Source organism: Chiloscyllium plagiosum, chromosome 21, assembly GCF_004010195.1.
Source record: "Chiloscyllium plagiosum isolate BGI_BamShark_2017 chromosome 21, ASM401019v2, whole genome shotgun sequence".
Taxonomy (NCBI): Eukaryota; Metazoa; Chordata; class Chondrichthyes; order Orectolobiformes; family Hemiscylliidae; genus Chiloscyllium; species Chiloscyllium plagiosum.
This window is the reverse complement of record NC_057730.1, coordinates 1208313-1230995: the sequence shown is the minus strand read 5'-3', so window position 1 is coordinate 1230995 and position 22683 is coordinate 1208313. Positions and strand designations below refer to the sequence as shown.

At 41.9% G+C, this 22683-nt stretch overlaps 1 protein-coding gene across 1 annotated transcript in view; it reads right to left on the bottom strand.

Moving 5' to 3' along the window:
* The window catches only part of si:dkey-26i13.8 (kinesin-like protein KIF19), a 207935-nt gene that overhangs the window by 105662 nt on the left and 79590 nt on the right, over nt 1-22683 (bottom strand). The window contains exons 3-4 of the mRNA XM_043711105.1: nt 7937-8047; nt 1959-2046 (exon numbers count right to left, since the gene is read on the bottom strand). Of these exons, the coding sequence (XP_043567040.1) occupies nt 1959-2046; nt 7937-8047 (199 nt within the window). The remainder of the gene's footprint in view (nt 1-1958; nt 2047-7936; nt 8048-22683) is intronic.

Genomic DNA, 22683 nt, shown 5'->3' with positions numbered 1-22683 from the left:
GGGGGGGAATGGTGCTATGTGGCTGTTGTGTCAGTTCTTGTGCATTTAGGTTAGGTTAGGGCACATGGGATCTATGCAGTCTGGTAAAGTGTTTGGGCTGAAGATTTTGGGGGGGGGTTGATGGTTGGTGTCTCTGCCAAGGAGCAGAGCCAGTGTTGGGTCTTGAGGGGAGGGTGATGTCAGATGCTATGTGGAGGGTGGCTCATTGTGTGTCATGGAGGCTTTGGATTTGTCAGTTAATTTGAATTGCATTCCATGAGGAGAGGGCTGTGTTGGGTCCTGAGGGAAGAGGAGATGATCAGACTCAGAACAAGTCATTGTGACTTGGGAAGGTGTCCAGTCTGACAGTTGTTTGGAGGAGTGCTGAGTCCTGGGTTTGGTCAGGAGGGGGGAAGTGATGTTGGGTGCTGAGTGGTTGGGTTCTGATAGGGGATGAGTGCGGAAAATGTTCAGTCAGGGTCCAGGGTGTGTAATGAATTTAAGGGAAGTGTAGTTAGATGTTTATGTGGTGAGTTGGTGCCAGGATCTTTGCTGCTTGTTATATACATTAATGACTTAGATGTGAATATATAAAGTATAATTAGTAAACTTGCAGATGACATAAAGGTTTGTGGTGTTGTTGACAGTGAGGAGCATGGTCTCAGGCTACGGTCTGATATTGATCAGCTGGCAAATTGGACAGGTGGAATTTAATAAGTGCCAGCCAAGGCATTAAATGTAATAGCAACAAAGTCTTTTTGCATCTTTATAAAATATTATTTAAGCCATATATAGAAAACTATGTGCAGTTCTGGTCACTACATTTTCAGATAGATGAGATTGCACTGGATAGGGTGCAGAGCAGATTTGCCAGGATGTTGCCTGGGATGGAGAGTTTCACTTGTGAGGAGAGGCTGGATAGGCTGTTTATTTTCCTTGGAGCAGAGGAAACTGAGGGGGATCTGAATGAGGTATACAAAATTATGACAGGCTTAGATAGCGAAAATCTTTTCCCCATGCCAGAGGACATAAGTTTAAGATGATGACCAAGTTGTTTAGAGAATTCTGAGAAAGAATATATTTATTCAGAGTGTGATTGAAATACTGCCACTCATGCATCTATACTAGACCTTTGCTAATGGAGTACTGTAGGTTCACATTTTGGGCATTTGGGAGCCTGTTTTCTTTTCATTTGCCCTTGAATCAACCTGTGAATGTATAGGTTCTGGTAATGGATTGGAAAGTATGTCACCATCTCTTTCAAAAAGACTGAAGGTCAAACATTTTTTTTGCTTTCATGTGCTTGAGAAAAAACCAGGGAAACATCACTTTTACATTCCCCCACTACCCCATTCACAAGAATGTCAGATTTATCTTTTTAATGAATTCCTTCCACAAAGCTAATTTTCATCATGGTCTTACCTTCAGAAAATGTTGGACTGGGAACTTACAGGTCCACCTTGTCTGTCCTATATTGGAGTGATACCTCATGCAGACACTCCTACTCACCGGGAGTTAGGTAATATCCTTTTAAGACTCAAACTTGTCAACAGCTAATCATTCCAGGTCTAGTGTTCCTTGCCTAGTAAAATATGTTGTGTCATAACCTACACGCTAAGCTATCAATTCAGCTCAATAATATCTCGAGTTGGAAGACAGTGGGCTCAATCTCCATTCCTACATTTGAATTAATTTTGCCTGGCACTTCAGCGCAGGAAAGACGGATATCAGAAATACCCTCATTTGCTTGACATTGAAGCCCCATCATGTAGCCATCAAATTACCCATGACATGTGTTTCAGAAAAAGGAATTCAATCTTCTGGTGTTGTTTCTCCTGTAAACACAGCCAAAGCAACTTCTAGGTTAACTGGTCATTCACAAATTTGCTGTGTGAAAAATTGTTCTCCTACACAACACTGCCAAAGGTCAACTCAATAAACTGTTTTGATTACACTTTAAAATAAATTTCTAACGTTACCTGTAGGTCCATATGCAAATACCGTTGCATTATATCCGGAAATAACACCGTTAATCAGGTCCTTAGTAGTGGCCAAGTAAACGTCCTCCTAAAATTAAACAGAAAAACAGTTTTACTAAGTCCAGTCATAGAAATCAATCTTTATGCCAACACATTTCAATCTCTCCAGAAACTTTTTGATTGTGTTAATATTGTTCATGTACTGATTAAAATTTCTGTTATTGTCTATCAGTGTTAATAAGGTAAATGGTTTCTGAATACAGGTTTGAATATAAACAATTATCTGAGATATCTATCTCTAAAAGTGAATTATTGTATTCATTTATTATAATGATTTAATTGTAGTAATAAAAATGAGGAATGATAATTATGACATTAGAATTCCACAGAGAGCTCAAAACCCATCATCATGATCTCATCTCTGACTGCCCAGTAACATTCTTCCATTCACTTCTTTCAGTATCTACTGTCACAACCTCAATTTCAGCCTAATGTTTTTCCTTCTTTACTCTTTCATGGGATGTGGACGTCACTGGTATTTATTACATGTTCCTAATTGCCTATAAATTGACCAGCTTGCTCAGGCTATTTCAGAGGGCAGATAAAGTCATCTATGTTGCTGTCATTCTGGAATCATATGTAGACCAGGTTAGGAATGAGGGTAGATTTCCTTTCCCTAAAATATAGTATATTGAGTTCGCATATCTTCACGAAACAATGATGATCATGATGATATAGTTGTGATATCAGCAGTCACATGTTAGTGAGACTCTGAAAAGAGAGGGTGCATGAAACTGTACTAAACAGCAGCGATACACAGATAAGTATTCTATACAAGAATGTAAATCAAAGAGTTTATTGTAACTCCAGAGAATTAGATAGCCATCACTCTCAGATAAGGTTGAGACAGAGATGCAGCAAATCCAGAGACCAGACAGCCTAATCCAAGAAAGCAGTTTCTTCAGGGCAGATCATATCCTCATCCCCAGACTTTATGATAGGCATATTCCATGAGGACAGAGCACACAGGGTGGTATCATCTACAAAGTTAGATAAATCTCTGAGTGAACTAATTGGTCTTTATGACAACCACTGATGGCTTCGTGGTCACCATCACTGAAAGGGCTTTCAATTCCAGACTTTTATTTGCAGTGATGGGATTCAAGTCTATGGCCACAAAACATCAGCATGGGTCACTAGTCTAGTGAAATTACCATTACACAATCACCTTAGTCATAGAGTCACACAGAACAACAGGCCCTTCAGTCCATCATGTCTAGGCTGACCAACAAATATCTAACTACATTAATCCCAATAATTTACCTTGGACAATTGTCCAGATATTTATTAAATGTTGTGAGAGTATCTGCCTCCACCACCTCCTCAGGCAACACATTCCATATTTCTACTATTCTCTGGGTGAAAAACATTTCTTCAGATACCCTGTAAACCACCTGCTCCTTATCTTAAATTTATGCCCTCTGGTCTTACACATGTCTGCCATGGTGAAAAGATTCTCATGGTCTACCCTGTCTCTGCCTCTCATAATTTTATATATTTCAATCAGATCTCCCTAACTTACTCTGTTCCAAGAAAAAAACACAAATCCAGCTTATCCAGTCTCTCCTCATTACTGAGGCTTTCCATCCCAGGCAATATCCTGGTGAATCTCCTCTGCATTCTCTCCAATGCAATTATGTCCTTCCAACACTGCGGTGACCAGAATTGCACACGGTATTCCATCTGTGTTTTGTAAAGTTGTAACAAGATTCCTTGCTGCTGTATTCTACACACTGGCTAATAAAGGCAAGCATCACATATGCCTTCTTCACCACCCTTCCTACCTGTGCTGACACTTTCAGGGATCTGTGGACTTGTACACGAATGTCCCTTTGATCCTCAGCACTTCTTAGAAACCTAGCATTCAATGTGTGAATCCTTCCCTTATTAACTGTAGCCTGAGATTATCCACTGCGCTATCAACAACTCCACCAATTTTTGTGTGGTCTGCAAACTTGCTAATTATACCTTTTATATTCACATCCAAGATATTAATGTATATAAGAAATAGCAAAGGTCATATCATCAATCCTTGTGGTACACCACTGATCACAGGCTTCCAATCATGATTACAACCCTCCATCATCACCCTTTGCCTCCTATTTGTAAGACAATTTTGAATCCAGTATACCAACATACTTTGCATCCCATGGGCTCTTACCTTCTGGATCAGCTTCTATGTGGGAATTCATCAAAGGCCATACTGAAGTCCATGTAAACCACATCATCCTCATCAATATATTTAGTCACTTCTTCAAAAAACTAAATTAAATTAGTCAGACAGGATTTCTGTCTAAAAATTCTGCAGACTCTCCTGCCTTTTCAAGTGTTCATTGAGCCTGTCCCTCAGAAGTTTTTCCAATAATTACTCCAACACTGACATCAGGCTGATCTGCAATTCCCTGGTCAATCACTGTTGCTCCTCTTGAACAAAGGATTAGTTATCCTCCAGTCACCTGTCACTTTACCTGTGATCAGTGACGAATTAAATATTTTTTCATCTGTTCATATACTCTATTACGGCAATATTTTCCTTATCACAACTGATCCTCCACCTGCTCCCATTCTTTTATCAGGAACCTATCATGTGCAACAGTGATTGGATGCAATCTTCTTTTCACATGACTGAAACTTCTCTCCCTCTTCTCTCGAAGAGATTCTCCCTTGTACATCTGGAGCACAAACTCATCACCTACCTTCAAGATAGAGGGTAAGATGAAGGTTAGAAATGTGAAGGAGGTTGAACAGAGCAAGCATGAACAGAACAGAGACGGAAATGATCAATGGATTAAAACCTACCTGTGGGTTGGCTACGTTGTGGAATGAGCAGAGCATCAGCACCAAGTGCTCCCAGGCACCCATACCCACAGCCAGGTCTTCTGCTGATTAGGCACCAGGCTTTAGAATTCCCTCCTAAACCTCTCTGCACCTTCCAATAAACTTAGTCCTCAATCCCGCCTTAACCTCTCCATACCTTTCAATAAACCAATTCCTCACTCCCTCCTAAACTTCTCTGTACCTGCTTCTGTCTCCCTTAATAAACCTTCACCTCTCCCCCCCCCAAAAACCTGCTCCTCCCTTCCTCAATAAACATACTCCTCTCTCTCTCCTAAACCTCTCTGCATCTGTTCCTCTCCTTCCCCATATAAGACATATCTTAAAACTAGTGATTAAACTTCCCCATACATTTTTTTACAAGGTTCAGTGTCAAATTTTCTTTGATAGCACTCATGTGGAAGTGACATGAAACATTTTACCACATAAAAACACCAAATAAATGAGGTGGTGTTGATAGTTACAGTTAGAGAGATTTGGAAGTTAAATGCTTAATAACAATTTTACAGGATCACTTCAAACAACACCAATCTCATTTTTTTCCCATATTCCATGGTCAATGAGATTTTCAAGTTGATGATGCACTATGTTTAATGAAAAATCTTAAGACAGCTAGAAATTGGTTCCAACAGAAGTAGTTGTTAATTCTAAGATTGTTTATCTCGAGCTTGTCAAAAGCTGGTGTTGATTCCTAAGCAGATCCCAAGAGCTGAATTACCCTGTCCACATCAAAAAGACGGTATCACGACTCCAATGAGGCAATCTAGCTCTTTGATTTCAATCAACATTTAATTTGGATTACTTAATGGAAAACTCTACAGTTCTTAAGACATTCATGAGACCACGCCCAAAGTATTGTGCATAGTTTTGGTCCCCTTATTTGAAGAAATGTGATGGCATTGGAGGCAATTCAGAGGAGGTTCACTAGTTAATCCCAGAGATTAGGGGTTTATCATGTGAACACAGATTGAGCAGTTTAGGCCTATACTCTCTGGAATTTAGAAGGATGAGCGAAGATCAAATTGAGGTATTCTAGATGATGAAAGTTATGGATAAAACTGATGTGGAGCAGATGTTTCCTGTTGTTGGGAGTTCTAGGACGGCAGGTCATAGTCTTAGGATAAGGGATGGCAAATTTAAAGCAGAGTTGAGGAAAAACTACTTCTTCCAAAGGGTTGTGAATCTGTGGAATTCACTGCTGTTATGAAGTTGAAGGCATGTACTGTACCTTTAAGAGAGAGTGAAGGCTGCTTTGGCAGTGACAGTCAGTGTCACGTGACTGACTATCAGTCTCAGAGTGTACTGAAAAATTGAAAATATGTAACATTTGGTTGAAAACTAGATACCTCGGTTATTTTGACCACAAACATCGAACCAACGAGACGATCTGATGTTTGGGGGTGCAAAATAAGCCAGCATTTTGAGAGTTAACCAGAGGAACAGCACCAACCGCCATTGAGAGACTGCCCAAAAAAACATTCTATCAAAGGTACCTTTTTCATGTGAAACATCTTTGCAGGTTGAATGGTTAGAGGGAGAAGGCTGGAAAATGGGGTTGAGGAGCATATCAGCCATGGTCGAATGGCAGAGCAGACCCAATGGGCCAAATGGCCTAATTCTGCTCCTATATCTTATGAAGCAATTCATCTGAGACAGCAGGAAGAATTATGGAGGTCGAGCCCCAGGAGCCAAAACAAATTTCTTTTTAGACACCCGAAGGAGCTAGATGGATAGAGGTTAGTAGGGGAGACATGTAGCTCCGATCATTCTTCTTTCTTACCAACAGGAAGAATGACATAAAAACAAACTAACAAAGCAGGTTAAGAAGACAATCAGCTCAGAAAAATAAAAAACAGAGACTTTATTAGAGTTAATTAAAGTAGTGAGTTGAAGTGTATCCTTTGGTTAGAAGCCACTACACATTGATTAACATCTTACTGTGATTCTACCTCTGACGGATGTCTGGATCAATGAAAAAAAAGTTCAGGCATCAACCCAGTTGGAATGTACACCAGGCTGCAGCATCAGATTAACATTCCATATCTAATTGCCGGTCTACCTCAGAGAGTCCAGCAGGTGACCCATTGTGACATTATGTCAGTACACCAGGTGGTTGCAGTAGAGATATGTAGCTGTAGTGGTAGAGTACATCTATCATGTAGGGAAACTGGGCTATCCCTGGCAAAGGAATATAACATACTTCTAAGCAATGACATCAGTAATGGTAGTGGTGGGTATCAAGATTGGATCACATCATACAAATTTATAAAATCATGAAGGACATGGATCAGGTGAATAGCCAGGTTAGAGGAGTCCAAAACTAGAGGGCAAAAGTTTAAGGCGAGAGGGAAAGATTTAAAAGGGACCTAAGGGGCAACTATTTCACACAGAAGTGGTGCCAGAGGAAGTGATGGAGGCTGCTAAAATTACAACATTTAAAAGGCATCTAGATGGGTACATGAATAGAAAGGGTTTAGAGGAATATGAGCTAAATCCGAGCAAATGGGATTAGACTCACTTGGGATATCTGGTTGGCGTGGATGAATTGGACTGAAGGGTTTGTTTCCGTACTGCACAACTCTATGACCCTACGACATCCCAGTTTGTGAACACAAATTAATTTAAATAGTAATCACAGTTATTTTTAATATGCTCTTAAACATTATCATAGTAAGGGATAAAATATTAATGCAATAGAAGGTTATCATTTATAAGAGTTGTAATGCTGAGGTAGTCTATGAAATCAAGTTCATGGCTAAAGAACCACAACACTTTGATGACAAATACTTGTGTCCCCACATTTTCACAAACACTGTCTCTCACACACACACACACAGTCTCTCTCACACATAACACAAATACACACACTGTCTCTTACAAACATGTATATGCACACACTGTCCCTTTCTCACACACACATACACACACACATAAATACACAACAGTCTCTCTCACACAAACACAGTCTCTCTCTCTCTCTCTCACACACACATACACACACATTATAATTACACAAGTACAGGTCTCTCGTACATAATCACATGCATGTACACACACAATTATTTTATACTGTGATTCTGTACCTGGGTGGATGTGTGATCAAACACCACATCAAACATAAATGTTCTTTCTCGGGACCTATTCGCTCGCAAGATGTCATCAGGATCTTCAGTTGGATCCATCAAAACGACCATCTGCATCAAATAAAAATCCAGAAATTAAAATAAATCTGTAGTTTGGAAAGTCATCAAACGAAATGCTGCTTCAAAAATTAAGTAAAAAGCCAGTAGATCAGGATGAAAAGGAATTTGTTATAAGCAGAAATGTTCAGAGCAGATGTTAGAAGACAGCTGTAATTGAGGAATTAGCACTGACAGGTGATAGGCTGAATGGCCTGCTTCTGTATTTTGAGTGATTCTGGAAAGAATTGTTTTCTTCGATTATGTAGAGCCTTTTCCAATATCTATTGGGAGGAAGAATCATTAAACACTGGCACATAATCACCCAAGACACATTTCTATGAAATAAGGGATTGCCTTGTCCAGCATCAACCATAGCACAAGGATAATATAAAAAGTAAAAAATAGTAATACGATTTCTAAATAATTATTAAATAAAACCATTAACATGAGTGAAATGATCATGCATTTCTCTGTTGACAGCTCTCCTACTGATTGGACAATATGTTGTGCATTGGATGACATTGTCAGTATGACTCAGGAGACACCCCCTCCACTTTGCAGGGCAATCTCTGCTACCTTGGTGCATAGGATTACAGTGTCAGAGGTGTTGTTTGGACATGATGAGAGCATAATCATACTGTACTAGACCAATAATCAAAAGACCCTAAAGAACTGGATTTGAACCCGAGCATGGCAGATGGTGGAATTAAATCCATTAAAAATCTGGAACTAAAAATCTAATGATGACCATTGTCAATTGTTATAAAAATCCATCTGTTTCACAAATATCCTTCTGCCATCATGTGACTAAATGTGACTACAGCTCCACGACAATGTGGTTAACTCTTGACTGCCTTCTTAAATGGATGAGTTAGCTGCTTATTGTACCAAAATCGCTAAAAAATATCAAAAACAGAATGAAACCAGATAGACCACCTGGCATCGACCTCAATGCTGGAAATGACATGTCAATAACAGCCTGTTGACCCTGTAAGCTTCTTCTTCTTAATATCTGGGGCAAGTTCCAAAATTGGGACAGCTGCCTTTCAGACCAGTCAAACAAGGAATCATACTCATGGAATCATACATCGCATGCAGTGACCCAGATGCCACCATCACCATCCCTGGATAGATCCAGTCCCACCGGCAGGACAGACCCAGCAGAGGTGGCGGGATAGTGTCATTCGGTCAAAACAGGGTTGACCTGGGAGTCCTCAACATTGACTCCAATGTAGTCTTTAAGCAGCAGGTCAAATATGAGCAAGGAAACCTCTTGCTGATTATCATTTACCATCCTGCCTCAGTTAATAAATCAGTGTTCTGCCATATTGAACAATAAGTTGGAGGAAGCACTGAGGTGAAAATGCACTCCTGCTTGAAGGATTTCAATATCCACCACCAAGATTAGCTTGGCAGCACGACTGTTGATTAGTCAGATACTAAAGTACACAGTTCATAAACAGGATCTGAGATTTTTATCATTGTAGGTGGTGCATCTCAGCTCCAGGAAATCTCTGCAGGAGTTCCTCAGGGTAGTGTCCTAGTCGCAAACATTTTCAGCAGCTTCATCAATGACCTTCGCTCCATCATCAGATCCCTCAGAAGTAGGGATGTTCGTCAAGGACTGCACAATGCTTAGCATCATTCATGCTTAGCAACATGCAGAAAAGTGGCAAGTAACATTCATGCCACACAAATGACCATCTCCAACAAGGGAGAAGCTATCCATTCACCACTGACATTGAAAAGCATTGCCATCACTGAATCCTGTACTAACAACATCCTTGGGTCTAAATGATCTGAAAAAGCCATATCAATAACTTGATTAAAGATGAAATAGTGCTGATACTGGAAATCTGAAACAAACAAAGAGAATGCTGAAAAACTCAGCAACTCTGGCAGCATTTGTGGAGAGAAAAACACTCTCTCTGGTATGGCATTTTGTCTTCTGCTGGGGTAGGCACATTGAGGAAGTCAGTTGTGGGGATTAGAGGCATCTTGCTGAAATGTTGTAAACAGCAAGTCGCAATTCACCATATAAGAGTGGGAAGCGCAAAAGCATGGGAAATCACAGAATACTGTAGGAGCGGAATCATCGATAGCTTCAATTGGTGGGTAGGCACAGTGGATCACTATGCTTGGCATGACTATGGAGTTACCTAGGTTGAGAGGCTGAGCCTCTGATTCACCCTAGGGAGCATTACTTTGATGCCTCAATCCTCCAAATACACAATGGAATGAGAAATGGCTGTCAACACAACTGGAGAGGCTGGAGTCAGTGGGTTTTTGTTTCTCTGAGGGAGGGGACCTACTTGTGATTGACATGAGGCCCCACAAGGGGCAGTTGCATTTATCAAAATTGCACTGTCCAGATAGTATGGATTAAAGATGTCTATCATCACCAAATTCTGAATGTGAAATGCAACAGTGACACAATATGTCGAATATAAATCCTGCCATGGCACCTTGATAATATCATTGATCAGAGCAAATTAATAATAGCCATCTTTTTGAAACAGAAGTGATCATCTTACCCTAACCTTCACCTTTACCCTAACCATATACCTTCAGGCCTAGGTTCTCCTAGTTTTGGGGTCGGCGGCAGCAGCAACAAAGCTCCTCCAGGGATTGGGGGTGGCAGTACCAGCGGCAGTGAACTTTTTAAGGTAGTGACGTCAGCAAGGTGATATCTGCAGAGATTCGTGTCCCGACAGTGGCCTGGCCTGACAGTGGAAACAGGGCCTTTAGGTTGCGGGGCAATTATGGGTTCAACTCCTATGTTGGTGGGTCTATGGTGCAGGTCTCTGTTGGCTCCAAAAGAGTGATATTTTGAACATACTACTTTTTAAAAAAAATTTATTCCTATGACCCATACTGTTGGACTATTTGTTGCTTTAACTTATCTAATTGTTTTTTGTTTCCTAAGAATTTCATCTTAAGTATCTGTACCTGGCTATCTTTGTGCCTAAGATGGCCCTGTATTGCAGCGACTGTAAACTTTTCACATATATTCATTTCAGTACATATGACAATAAAGAAAATTCATTCAATTCTGCATGAGAGAAGGCAGCAGCATCTTGCACAGCATGTCAGACACAGCTTCACTGACATCCAGTTTTGGCTAGATGTGAGCTGGGAGCAGTGATCACTCACTGACTAAAATTATTGCAGTTCCAAAGACAATCAGCCACTGTTTAATCCCAAAAGCAAAGGCAGATTTTTGTTTGTTCATTCTTTGTTTAATTAGTAAACTTTTGCAACTCTGATGTTTTTACAATCTGATGCTCCCACAATGAACAATGAGCAGATCTTATGTTATGATGGTCATGAGGGGAGCAGTGGGGTTGATACAGACATAGTGCCTCCGTAGTTCCATTCTTGTAGCTGTTGCAGCAATGATAGGTGTTTGATGATTTGAAGAGCCAATATATTTCCAAAGGAGATCAACTATTCACTATAAAGTCTCACCCATGACATCAGTGCCTTCTGAAGCATTGCCCTCCCACTATGTTTACTGCAAATTACTGTAATTGCTGGCTTGCAGTGATTGACATTGGGCACATGGAGGTTTTAAATACGATGCTGCCATGGGCAATTAAGAAAGACAATGTTTGGACCCTCCTTTGACACTGATGAATTGACACTTAACATAGAACAGTAAAGCACAGTACAGACTGTCGGCCCTCGATGTTGTGCCAGCCTTTTACCTACACAAAGATCAGACCCAACATGGTACTAACTTCTATGTGGCTGTCCAAGCATTGCTTAAATGTCCATAATTTAACTGACTCTACTACCACTGCTGGAAATGCATTCCATGCACTGACCAAGCATTCCTCCAATCACCTCCAATTATGGTCCTTGTGAAAGCCATTTCCACCATGAGAAAATGTCTCTGGCTATCCACTGTATCTATGCCTCTTATCATCTTGGACATCTCTATCAAGTCACCTCTCATCCTTCTTTACTCCAATGAGAACAGCCCTAGCTCCCTCAACCTTTCTTCATAAGACATGCTCTCCAGTCCAGGCAGTATCGTGGTAAATCTCCTAGCACACTCTCTAAAGCTTTCACATCCTTTCTATAGTGAGGTGACCAGAACTGAACACAATATTCCAAGTGTGGTCTAACCAGCACCCTATAGAGCTGTAGTATAACCTCGCGGCTCTTAAACTCAATTCCCCCTACTAATGAAAGCCAACACACCATATGCCTTCTTGACAACCCTATCAATTTGGGTGGCAACTTCGAGGGATCTATGGACATGGACCCCAAGATCCCTCGGTTTCTCCACACTGTCTTTAACCCTGTATTCTGCATTCAAATTTGATCTTCCAAACTGATTCACTTTTCCAGGTTGAATTCCATCTGCCACTTAGCAGCCCAGTTCTGCATCCCATCAATAGAACATAGAACATAGAACAATACAGCGCAGAACAGGCCCTTCGGTTCTCGATGTTGCGCTGACCTGTGAACTATTCTCAGCTCGTCCCCCTACACTATCCCAAAATCATCCACGTGCTTATCTAAGGATTGTTTAAATCTCCCTAATGTGGCTCAGTTGACTACATTAGCAGGTAGTGTATTCCATGCCCTTACCACTCTATGCATAAAGAACCTGCCTCTGACATCTGTCTTAAATCTATCACCCCTCAATTTGTAGTTATGCCACCTCGAACAAGCTGACGTCATCATCCTAGGAAACAGACTTTCTCTGTCTACCCTATCTAATCCTCTGATCATCTTGTATGTCTCTATCAAATCCCCTTTTAGCCTTCTTATTGCCAATGAGAACAGACCCAAGTCTCTCAGCCTTTCCTCATAAGACCTCCCCTCCAGACCAGGCAACATCCTGGGAAACCTCCTCTGCACCAATGCTTCCACATCCTTCCTGAAATATGGCGACCAGAACTGTACACAATATTCCAAATGTGGCTGCACTAGCGTTTTGTAAAGTTGCAGCATGATATTGCGACTCCGGAACACAATCCCTCTACCAATGAAACTTAACACACCTTAACAGCACTATCAACCTGGGTGGCAACTTTCAGGGATCGATGTACATGGAGTCCAAGATCACTCTGCACATCCACACTACCAAGAATCTTTCCATTGACCCAGTACTCTGTCTTCCTGTTTCTCTTCCCAAAGTGCATCACCTCACATTTAACTGCATTGAATTCCATTTGCCACCTCTCAGCCCAATTCTGCAGTTTATCCAAGTCCCCCTGCAACCTGTAATATTCTTCCAAACTGTCCACTACTCCATTGACTTTAACGTCATCTGCAAATTTACTAATCCATCCACCTATGTCTGCGTCTCAGTCATTTATACAAATGACAAACAGCAGTGGTCCCAAAACAAATCCTTGTGGCACACCAGGCTGAATATTTTTCATCAACCACCACTCGCTGCCTTCTTTCAGAAATACAGTTTTTAATCCAAACTGCTAAATCACTCTCAATCCCATGTCTCTGCATTTTCTCTAACAGCCTACCCTGTGGAACCTTATCAAAGGCTTTACTGATGTCCATGTATACCACACCGACTGCCCTACCCTCATCTACATGCTTGGTCACCTTCTCAATAAACTCAATGAGCTTTATGAGACACGACCGGCCCTTGATGAAACCATGTTGACTATCTGAAATCAAATTGTTGCTTGCTAGATGATTATAAATCTTATCTCTTATAATCCTTTCCCAAACCTTTCCTATAACAGAAGTAAGGCTCACTGGTCCATAATTACCTGGGTCATCTCTACTGCCCTTCTTGAACAAGGGCACAATGTTTGCAATCCTCCAGTCCTCTGGTACTAAACCTGTAGACAATGAAGACTCAAATATCAAAGCCAAAGGCTCTGCTATCTCCTCCCTAGCTTCCCAGAGAATCCTTGGATAAATCCCATCCGGCCCAGGGGACTTGTCTACTTTCACTCCTTCTAGAATTGATAATACCTGTTCGTAACTAACTTCAATCCTTTCTAATATAATATGTTGTACCTCATTCCTCTCCTCTACAATATTCTCCTTTTCCTGAGTGAAAGCCGATGAGGAATGTTCACTTAGCACCTCTCCGATCTCCACAGGGTCCACACTCAACTTCCCATTTCTGTCTTTGACTGTCATCCTTGTATTCCTCACATACCAAGAGAAAGCTTTAGGGTTCTCCTTTATTCTATTTGCTAAAGACTGCTCGTGTCCTCTCTTTGCTCTTCTTAACACTTGCTTTAAATCCTCCCTAGCTGACCTGTAACTCTCGGGCTTATGCCCGAAACGTCGATTCTCCTGTTCCCTGGATGCTGCCTGACCTGCTGCGCTTTTCCAGCAACACATTTCCAGCTCTGATCTCCAGCATCTGCAGACCTCACTTTCTCCTGTAACTCTCCATGGCCTCATCTGAACCATCTTGCCTCATCAACACATAAGCCTCCTTCTCCCGCTTAACAAGAGGTGCACTTTCTGTAGTAAACCATGGTTCCCTTACCTTATCACATCCCCCCTGCCTGATAGGGACATACCTATCAAGGACACGCAATATCTGTTCCTTAAACCAGCTCCACATTTCCATTTCCTGCATTGCCTGCATTTTGCTAACGCATTCTATGCATCCTAATTCTTGCATAATCACATTATAATTGCCCTTGCCCCATCAATAATTCTTGACCTGTGGTATGTACCCCTTTCCATCGCTAAACTAAACATAACTGAATTCTGGTCAATCTCTCCAAAATGCTCACCTACAACTAAGTCAAACACCTGGCCTGGTTCATTACCAAGCACCAGATCCAGTGTGGCCTCCCCTCTTGTCGGCCCTTCGACATACTGTGTCAGGAAACCCTCCTGTACACATTGGACAAAAACTGATCCATCCGACGCACTGGAGTTATAGCACTTCCAGTCAATGTTGGGGAAGTTAATGTCCCCCATAATGACCATCTTGTTCCTTTCACTCCTGTCCAGAATAATTTTGCTAATCCTCTCTTCCACCTCCCTGGACCTCTGTGGTTGCCTATGAAAAACTCCAAACAGTGTGACCTCTCCTCTCCTGATTCTATCCTCAGCCCACACTACCTCAGTAGACGAGTCCTCACCAAAAGTTCTTTCAGCCACCGTTATACTATTCTTGACTAACAAGACCACACCTCCCCCTCTTTTACCACCTTGCCTGTTCTTAATGAAAGATCTAAACCCTGGAACCTACAACATCCATTCCTCACCCTGCTCTAATCTTGTCTCAGAAATGGTCACAGCATCGAAGTCCCAAGTACCTATCCATGCTGCAAGCTCATCTATCTTATTTCGGATACTTCTGGCATTGAAGTAGACACACTTCAAACCAGCTTGCTGTCTGCCAGCACATTCCTGTGACCCTGAAATCCTGTCCCTGTCCTTCCTACTCTCATCCTCCTGTGCACTGCAACTACACCTCAGGTTCCTACCCCCCTGCTGAGCTCGTTTAAACCCACCCGAATGGCACCAGCAAATTTCCCACCCAGGATATTAGTACCCCTCTGGTTCAAGTGAAGACCATCCTGTTTGTACAGGTCCTACCTACCCCAGAATGAGCCCCAATTATCCAAGTACCTGAAGCCCTCCCTCCTGCACCATCCTTGCAGCCACGTGTACAGCTGATATCTCTCCCTATTCCTTACCTTGCTATCACGTGGCACGGGTAACAAACCAGAGATAACAGCTCTGTTTGTTCTAGCTCTCAGCTTCCACCCTAGCTCTCTGAAATCCTGTCTTACATCCCTATCCCTTTTTGTACCTATGTCATTGGTACCTACATGGACCACGACTTGAGGCTGGTCACCCTCTCCCTTCAGGACCCCAAAGATACGATCCGAGAAATCACGGACCCTGGTACCTGGGAGGCAACACACCAACCGCGAGTCTCGTTCTTTCCCAACAAACCTTCTATCTGAGCCTCTAACTATTGAGTCCCCAATGACTAACATTCTCCTCCTTTCCCTCCTTCCCTGCTGTGCAACAGGGACAGGCTCTGTGCCAGAGACCTGGGCCCCACTGCTTGCCCCTGGTAAGTCATCCCCCTCAACAGTATCCAAAACAGTAAACATGTTTTTCAGGGGAACGACCACAGGGGATCCCTCCACTGACTGTTTCTTCCCCTTCGAACAATCACCTAGCTTTCTTTGTGCCTAGAAGTAACTACTTCCCTGTAACTCATCTCTGACAGCCTCTGCCTCTCAAATGATCTGAAGTTCCCTAACACGGTCTTGGAGGAGCGAGAGTTGGGTGCACTTCCTGTAGATGTACTTGAATGGGACACTAATGGCATCCCTCACCTCAAACATCATGCAGGAGGAACATTGCTCTCCCTGCACTGCCATCCCTGCTAGTCTGCTTATCACAAAATAAAAAAGAAGAGATGCTTAGCTGATGTAGGAGGTGGTTGGGTGGGAAGCCCTACAAACATAGGGTCTCAGGTTGAGAAAACACTGACTTATATAGCTGGACGGAAATAAAAAGAAGTCCCTCCTTTCCCAGAAAACCAGTGCTCTCTGAGTTCAAATATAAAAGCTCAAATCAGTGACTCACTGCTCCTGACAGGCCCCTGGTGCAAGCTGCCGCCCTTTGAGTTGCTGCTGCCACTGGAAAACAGAAATGGAGAACTCCTACGCTCGTGGTAAGTTTTTAAAGGTTCAAATCAGTGACTCACCGCTCCTGGAAGGCCCCTGTTCCAAGCTCCCGCATGTTGAGTTGCTGCTGCCCATTGCAATCTACAACAGCCCTCCACACTCCACCAAGCTTTGTATCAACGACTCTTAACTAAAACCAAAATAAGATTCATCCCATGGTTGTGTTTTGAAGGTTAATTTAGATAACTGTGATTTCCAACATGTCTATACGTCTATAAGTTAATGTTATAAAAGAAAGGTTAATTTTATATGCATCCTGTAGACTTTATTGGAATGGGGACAATGTGGAACACAAACTATCTTAGCACCTCAAAATTGAGGCTGGGAGGTTTTAACTCCTGACTTTCCGAACATTGCCCAACATTGATTCCTGCCTGAAACCAGCAGTGAATGGCATCAATAGCGAGGAGCAGGAGTCAAAATTCAAGGCTGCCAGTGAAAGCCGTGGAGATGCTCACTAATGAGATAAACAAAATGGCTGACAGAATTAAAAAAGGAAAATTATGAGATGGGAAAATGTTCAGGGCTAGGGAGACTTAAGGTATCCTCATAGACCACAAAGGATCATTTCTGCTCCTCTTGAGGTTGACTTTAAATACCACCAGGTACATCTACCACATGTGTTTGTCTGTTAGTACAGTTTGTATAGTCACCTTAAAATTGTAATACAGTGTAATTCAAATTAAAGCAGACTCGCAGCCAAGCTTTTGATTTGAACAAGTATAAGTTTAATATTAGTTATTACAGAAACTTTCCTCAGGATAAAACTATTAAATCAAAGAACTGTAAAAGCGCAGGAACATGCCCTTTGGCACAGCAAGACTGCAGCCATACATGATGCTTTTCTGAGCTAAAAACTGGGGGGCACAGTGGCTCAGTGGCTAGCTCTGTTGCCTCACAGCATCAAAGACTCGGGTTCAATTCCAGCCTCAGGTGACTGTCTGTGTGGAGTTTGCACATTCTCCCTGTGCCACTGTGGATTTTCTCTGGTTTACTCCCACAGTCCAAAGATGTGCAGGTTAGGTGAATTGACCATAGTGTTCAGGGATGTATAGGTTAGGTGCATTAATTTAGGGAAAAATGTAGATAATAAAGTAGGGGAATGGGTCTGGATGGGATACTCTTCACAGCACTGGTGTGTACCTGTTTCCATCTTTTGCCTCTATGTGATCCATACCCTGCCTGTTCATTATTTCATCAGGTGCTTTTTAAATGTTACTATTGTATCTGCCTCCACCATTTCCTCTGGCAGCAAGTTCCAGATACTTACCACCGTCTGTGAAAAAAAACTTTCATCACACGTCTCCTTTAAACAATTCCTTTTGTACTGTAAACGTTAGGTCTCCTCATAATCAATATTTCTGTCCTAGGAAAAAGACTTCGACTATCCACTTTATCCATGTCTCTCATAATTTTGTAAACTTCTATCAGGTCATTCCTCAGCTTTCAATATTCAAGTGAAAACAAATCAAGAATATCCAATCTCTCCTCGTTGCTAACACCCTCCAACCAGCAACATCCTGGTAAACCATTCCTTAACCTCTCCAAAGCGTCCACATCCTCTGGGAGCGTGGCACCCAAAACTGTACACAATATTCTGAATGTGGCTACGTGATTTGCCAATTTTTATACTCTGCACCACAACTGATGAAGGCATGCATGCTATATGGTTTCTTGACAACCGTATCCACTTATGTTCCCACTTTCAGGCAACTGTGCACCTGTAAGATCCCTCTGTATCTTGATGCTACTGAAGGTTCTGCCATTTACTGTACATTCCCTCCTACATTATATCTTCCAAAATGTATCACCTTACTTTTATCAGATGGATTGATTTCCAACTGCCATTTCTTCATTCAAGACTCTAGTCTACCAATATCCTGCTGTATCCTCTGACAATCTTTTTTACTATCTGCAGCTCCCTCCAATCTTTGCTCCATTTGTAAACTTACTAATCAGACCACCTACATTCTCCTCCACAATATTTATATATTTTACAAACAACAGGGGTCCCAGTACTGATCCCTGTGGGATGCCACTGGTCACAGATCTCCAGTCTGAAAACACCTTTCCACCACAATTCTCTGTCTTCTAAGACTAAGCCAGTTCTGTATTCATCTTACCAGCTCATCGTAGATCCAATGTGAATTCACCTTGTGCATCATTCTGCTATGAGGGATCTTGGCAAAGGCCTTCCAAAAGTCCATATAGACAACCTCCATTGCCCTGCCCTCAATTATGTTTGTCACTTCCTGAAAAAAACCCAATCATATTTGTGGGACACAACCTCCCACTGCACAAAGCCATGCTGTTTATCGCTAATAATTTTTCCAAGTGTGAGCAAAGTTGAAAAGTTTGGTACTGGAAAAGCACACATAGTCAGGCAGCATCTTCTGCACCCAGTCAGGAGCAGAAGAATCGATGTTCCAGGCATTAGCCCTTCATCAGGAATGTGAGGCCTGCAGAGGCTGGAGATCAGAGTTGAAGAGTGTGGTGCTGGAAAAGCCCAGCCGGTCAGCCAGCATCCAAGGAGCAGGACAACCGGCATTTCAGGCATAAGCCCTTCATCAGCTCTTATATCTGAAACGTTGATTCTCTTGCCCCTTGGATGCTGCCTGACCGGCTGTGCTTTTTCAGCACCACACTCTTCGGCTCTGATCTCCAGCATGTGCAGTCTTCACTTTCTCCCAAAGGTTAGTAAAGCTTAACCCTAAGACTCTTCAATAATTTCCTGAACCACTGATGTAAGGCTCACCAACCTAAAATTTCCAGACCATCTCTATTGCCCTTCTTAAACATAGGAACAATGTTGGCTATTCTCTAGTCCTCTGGGACCTCCCTTGTGACACAAAGATTTCATACAAACCCCGAGGCATTTTCCCCCTGTCTCCCTCAATGCTCTGGGATAGTTCCTGTCAAGTCCTGGAGAATCGTCTATCTTAATACTTTTCAAAACATTCAACAGCACCTCCTTTTCTCTATCGACATGCCCTAGAATATCCCTGTCTAGATTCACCATCCATCATCATCTTCTTTTTTGTGAATACCAGTGTCAAGTATTCATTAAGGACCTCACCCACTTCTTCCAGCTCCATAAACTCCTTCCTTGTACTTGAGTGGACCTTCCCGTTGCCTTGCTATCCTCTTGCTCCTTATATTAACAAGAAATTATAGCCATCAAGATGAAAAAATTATCAATAAGGCAATGGAATACTCAAAAGGAGAAAGTCCTAGCGTGGACTGTGGTAACAGTTGGAGCCCATTGCTCAGGTTTATTTTCCTGAAATGAAGAAATTAAATCAGGTCCAGTAGTTGCGATGCTTTTTGTAGGTGACTTGGTTTTTCTTCCATAAGTAGTTTCCTCAGAATTGCAAATTTTGAGGGGAGGAAAAGTTTCCTTGTTCTTCACCAGTTCTGTAGTTTCAGAATTTTCTGCTTGACCTTTTTCAAGTGAACTGTATTTGGTTTCTGTATATCGTTTCCTGTTTGGCAAAAACATCCCTCTGAGGGTGATTCTTGGAGTTTTGCACACTGGGTGTCTGAAGCCACTTTTCTTTATATAGGTCAACAGCTCAAAATGGTAGTGTGTTAATTTTGAGGAATCAAGGGCTCCACAAAACCAAGTCAATGATGTTGAAGTTCTTTATTGATGAAGAGCTTCAGCTCGAAAGGTCGATTTTCCTGCTCCTTGGATGCTGCCTGACCTGCTATGCTTTTCCAGCAAAACACTCTCAATTCTGATCTCCAGCATTTGCAGACCTCACTGTCTGAAGTTTTTTTATGTTCTTCATTCTGTCTGTTGTTTCTCTCTGAAGTTTGATTTCTCACACTTCTTTTAGCTGTTTCTCTTGGTATTTCAAGGGTCTTTACTTAACTAGGCATGCCCCTTTCAAAGATCCATCCCACCCTGGCAATGTTTTTCTACAACCTCTATCACTGGGGAGAAGGTATAGAAGCCTGAACACATGCACCAGCCGGTTTAGGAACAGTTTCTACCCTACTGTTGTTAGAATACTGAATGGACTCACAAACTCTTAACATTTGCCTGGACCTGTATTTTTGTTTTTGGCGCTGTTTACCTATAATTTACTACCTATGCTATTTAACTCTGTGATCTGTCTGTATAGCTTGCAAGACAAAGCTTTTCACTGTGCCTTGGTACACGTGACAATAAATTCAATTCAATTCAATTCAATAGAGTTCAATTCACTGAGACCTTGTAGTTGCATTGTCCGGTCACTTTGGTATCTTTTTCCGAGATTCTTGTGCTTAGTTATGGTCAGATTAGTTTTATTTTACAAAAATATGTAATGTTATAACTCATTTATTTGTATTTTTATTTCACTGTTGGAATTTGTTTTCCCATGGAATCTACATACAATTTGATATGAAATGTTTCTTTCATCATGCACACTCTCAGAGCCTGATAGGGTGAAATTGGACATGGAAAGGAGAGACATGCCTATTGTACAATAACCTCAATATTTAATTCCAGAGCAGTCAATAAAATCAAATATGAAATGGAACACATTTCAGGCTCCTTATTCCAGCCTAATTTCACCCTCCTTTATCTGCAACTCTCCTTACAACCTATTTGTTTTTTAACATTTCAAATCATTCCTTCCAGTTTCTTTTAAAATAACATTTGATTGAAAGAATTACAAAACTACTTATTTTAGTAGATTGGAAAACATCTAAGATTTCTCTTAGTTTAAAAACTGACATTGAGAACTGTGTAAAAACTAGGATAAATGTGTTGAGACTTTGTCCGAAAATATTTGGATTATTCTGCATTAAGTGGCTACAGGAATATTCACAGTATCAGAGTTAATAATAAAGCTGGGCAAAAACAGTTAAAAAATTGACCTGCAAAATGATGACTTCCCATTCTCAAGAGGTAGCTGGCCCCTCCTCAATCTGTTGTTTTCATTGGAACACAGGAGGTTGAGGGGTAACCAGATAGAAGTTTATAAGATTGTGAATGGCATGGATACAGTAGAAAGTATGAGGCTTTTCCCCAGGGTGAAGGGGTCAATTACTAGGGGACACAGGTTCAAGATGGGAGGGGGAATGTTTAAAAGAGATGTGCGAGGCAAGTTTTTCTCTCAAAGGTTGGTGAGTGCCTGCAATGCGTTGCCAGAGGAGGTGGTGGAAGCTGACACAATAGCAGCATTCAAGGAGCACCTGGACAAGTACATGAGTAGGAAGGGAATAGAGGGACTGACAATGAAGACTGTTTTAGTATGGAAGGGCAAAATGTGTTGGTGCAGGCTTGGAGAGTCAAAGGGCTGTTTCTGTGTTCTTTGAGATGTTTTTTATTATTATTCAAGACGGTGGCTCAGTGGTTAGCACTGCTGCCTCATAGTACCAAGGACCTGGGTTTGATTCCAACTTCAGGCGACTGCCTGTATGGAGTTTGCACATTCTCCCCGTGTCTGAGTTGGTTTCCTCCAGGTGTTCTGGTTCGCTCCCACAATCCAGAGACGTGCTGGTTAGGTGAATTGGCCATGCTAATTTAAACTAATTTGGCAGGGGGATGGGATCTGGACTTGTAGTCCAGCAAGTAGGCTAGCTGTTTGTCAGGATGTCCAAGTGTGTGGGGAGGCTGTGAAGAAGGTCGCACTGACAGGGAATACTTGCGGACACAGAGATGGGTTCAAGTGCGTATACTTCAACGCCAGGAGTATCAGAAATAAGGTGGGTGAACTTAAGGCGTGGATAGGTACCTGGGACTACGATGTTGTGGCCATCACGGAAACGTGGATAGAAGAGGGACAGGAATGGTTGTTGGAGGTTCCTGGTTACAGATGTTTCAGTAGGATTAGGGAGGGTGGTAAAAATGGAGGGGGGTGGCGTTGCTAATTAGAAATGGTATAACAGCTGCAGAAAGGCAGTTCGAGGGGGATCTGCCTTTAGAGGTAGTATGGGCTGAAGTCAGAAATAGGAAAGGGCAGTCACCTTGTTGGGTGTTTACTACAGGCCCCC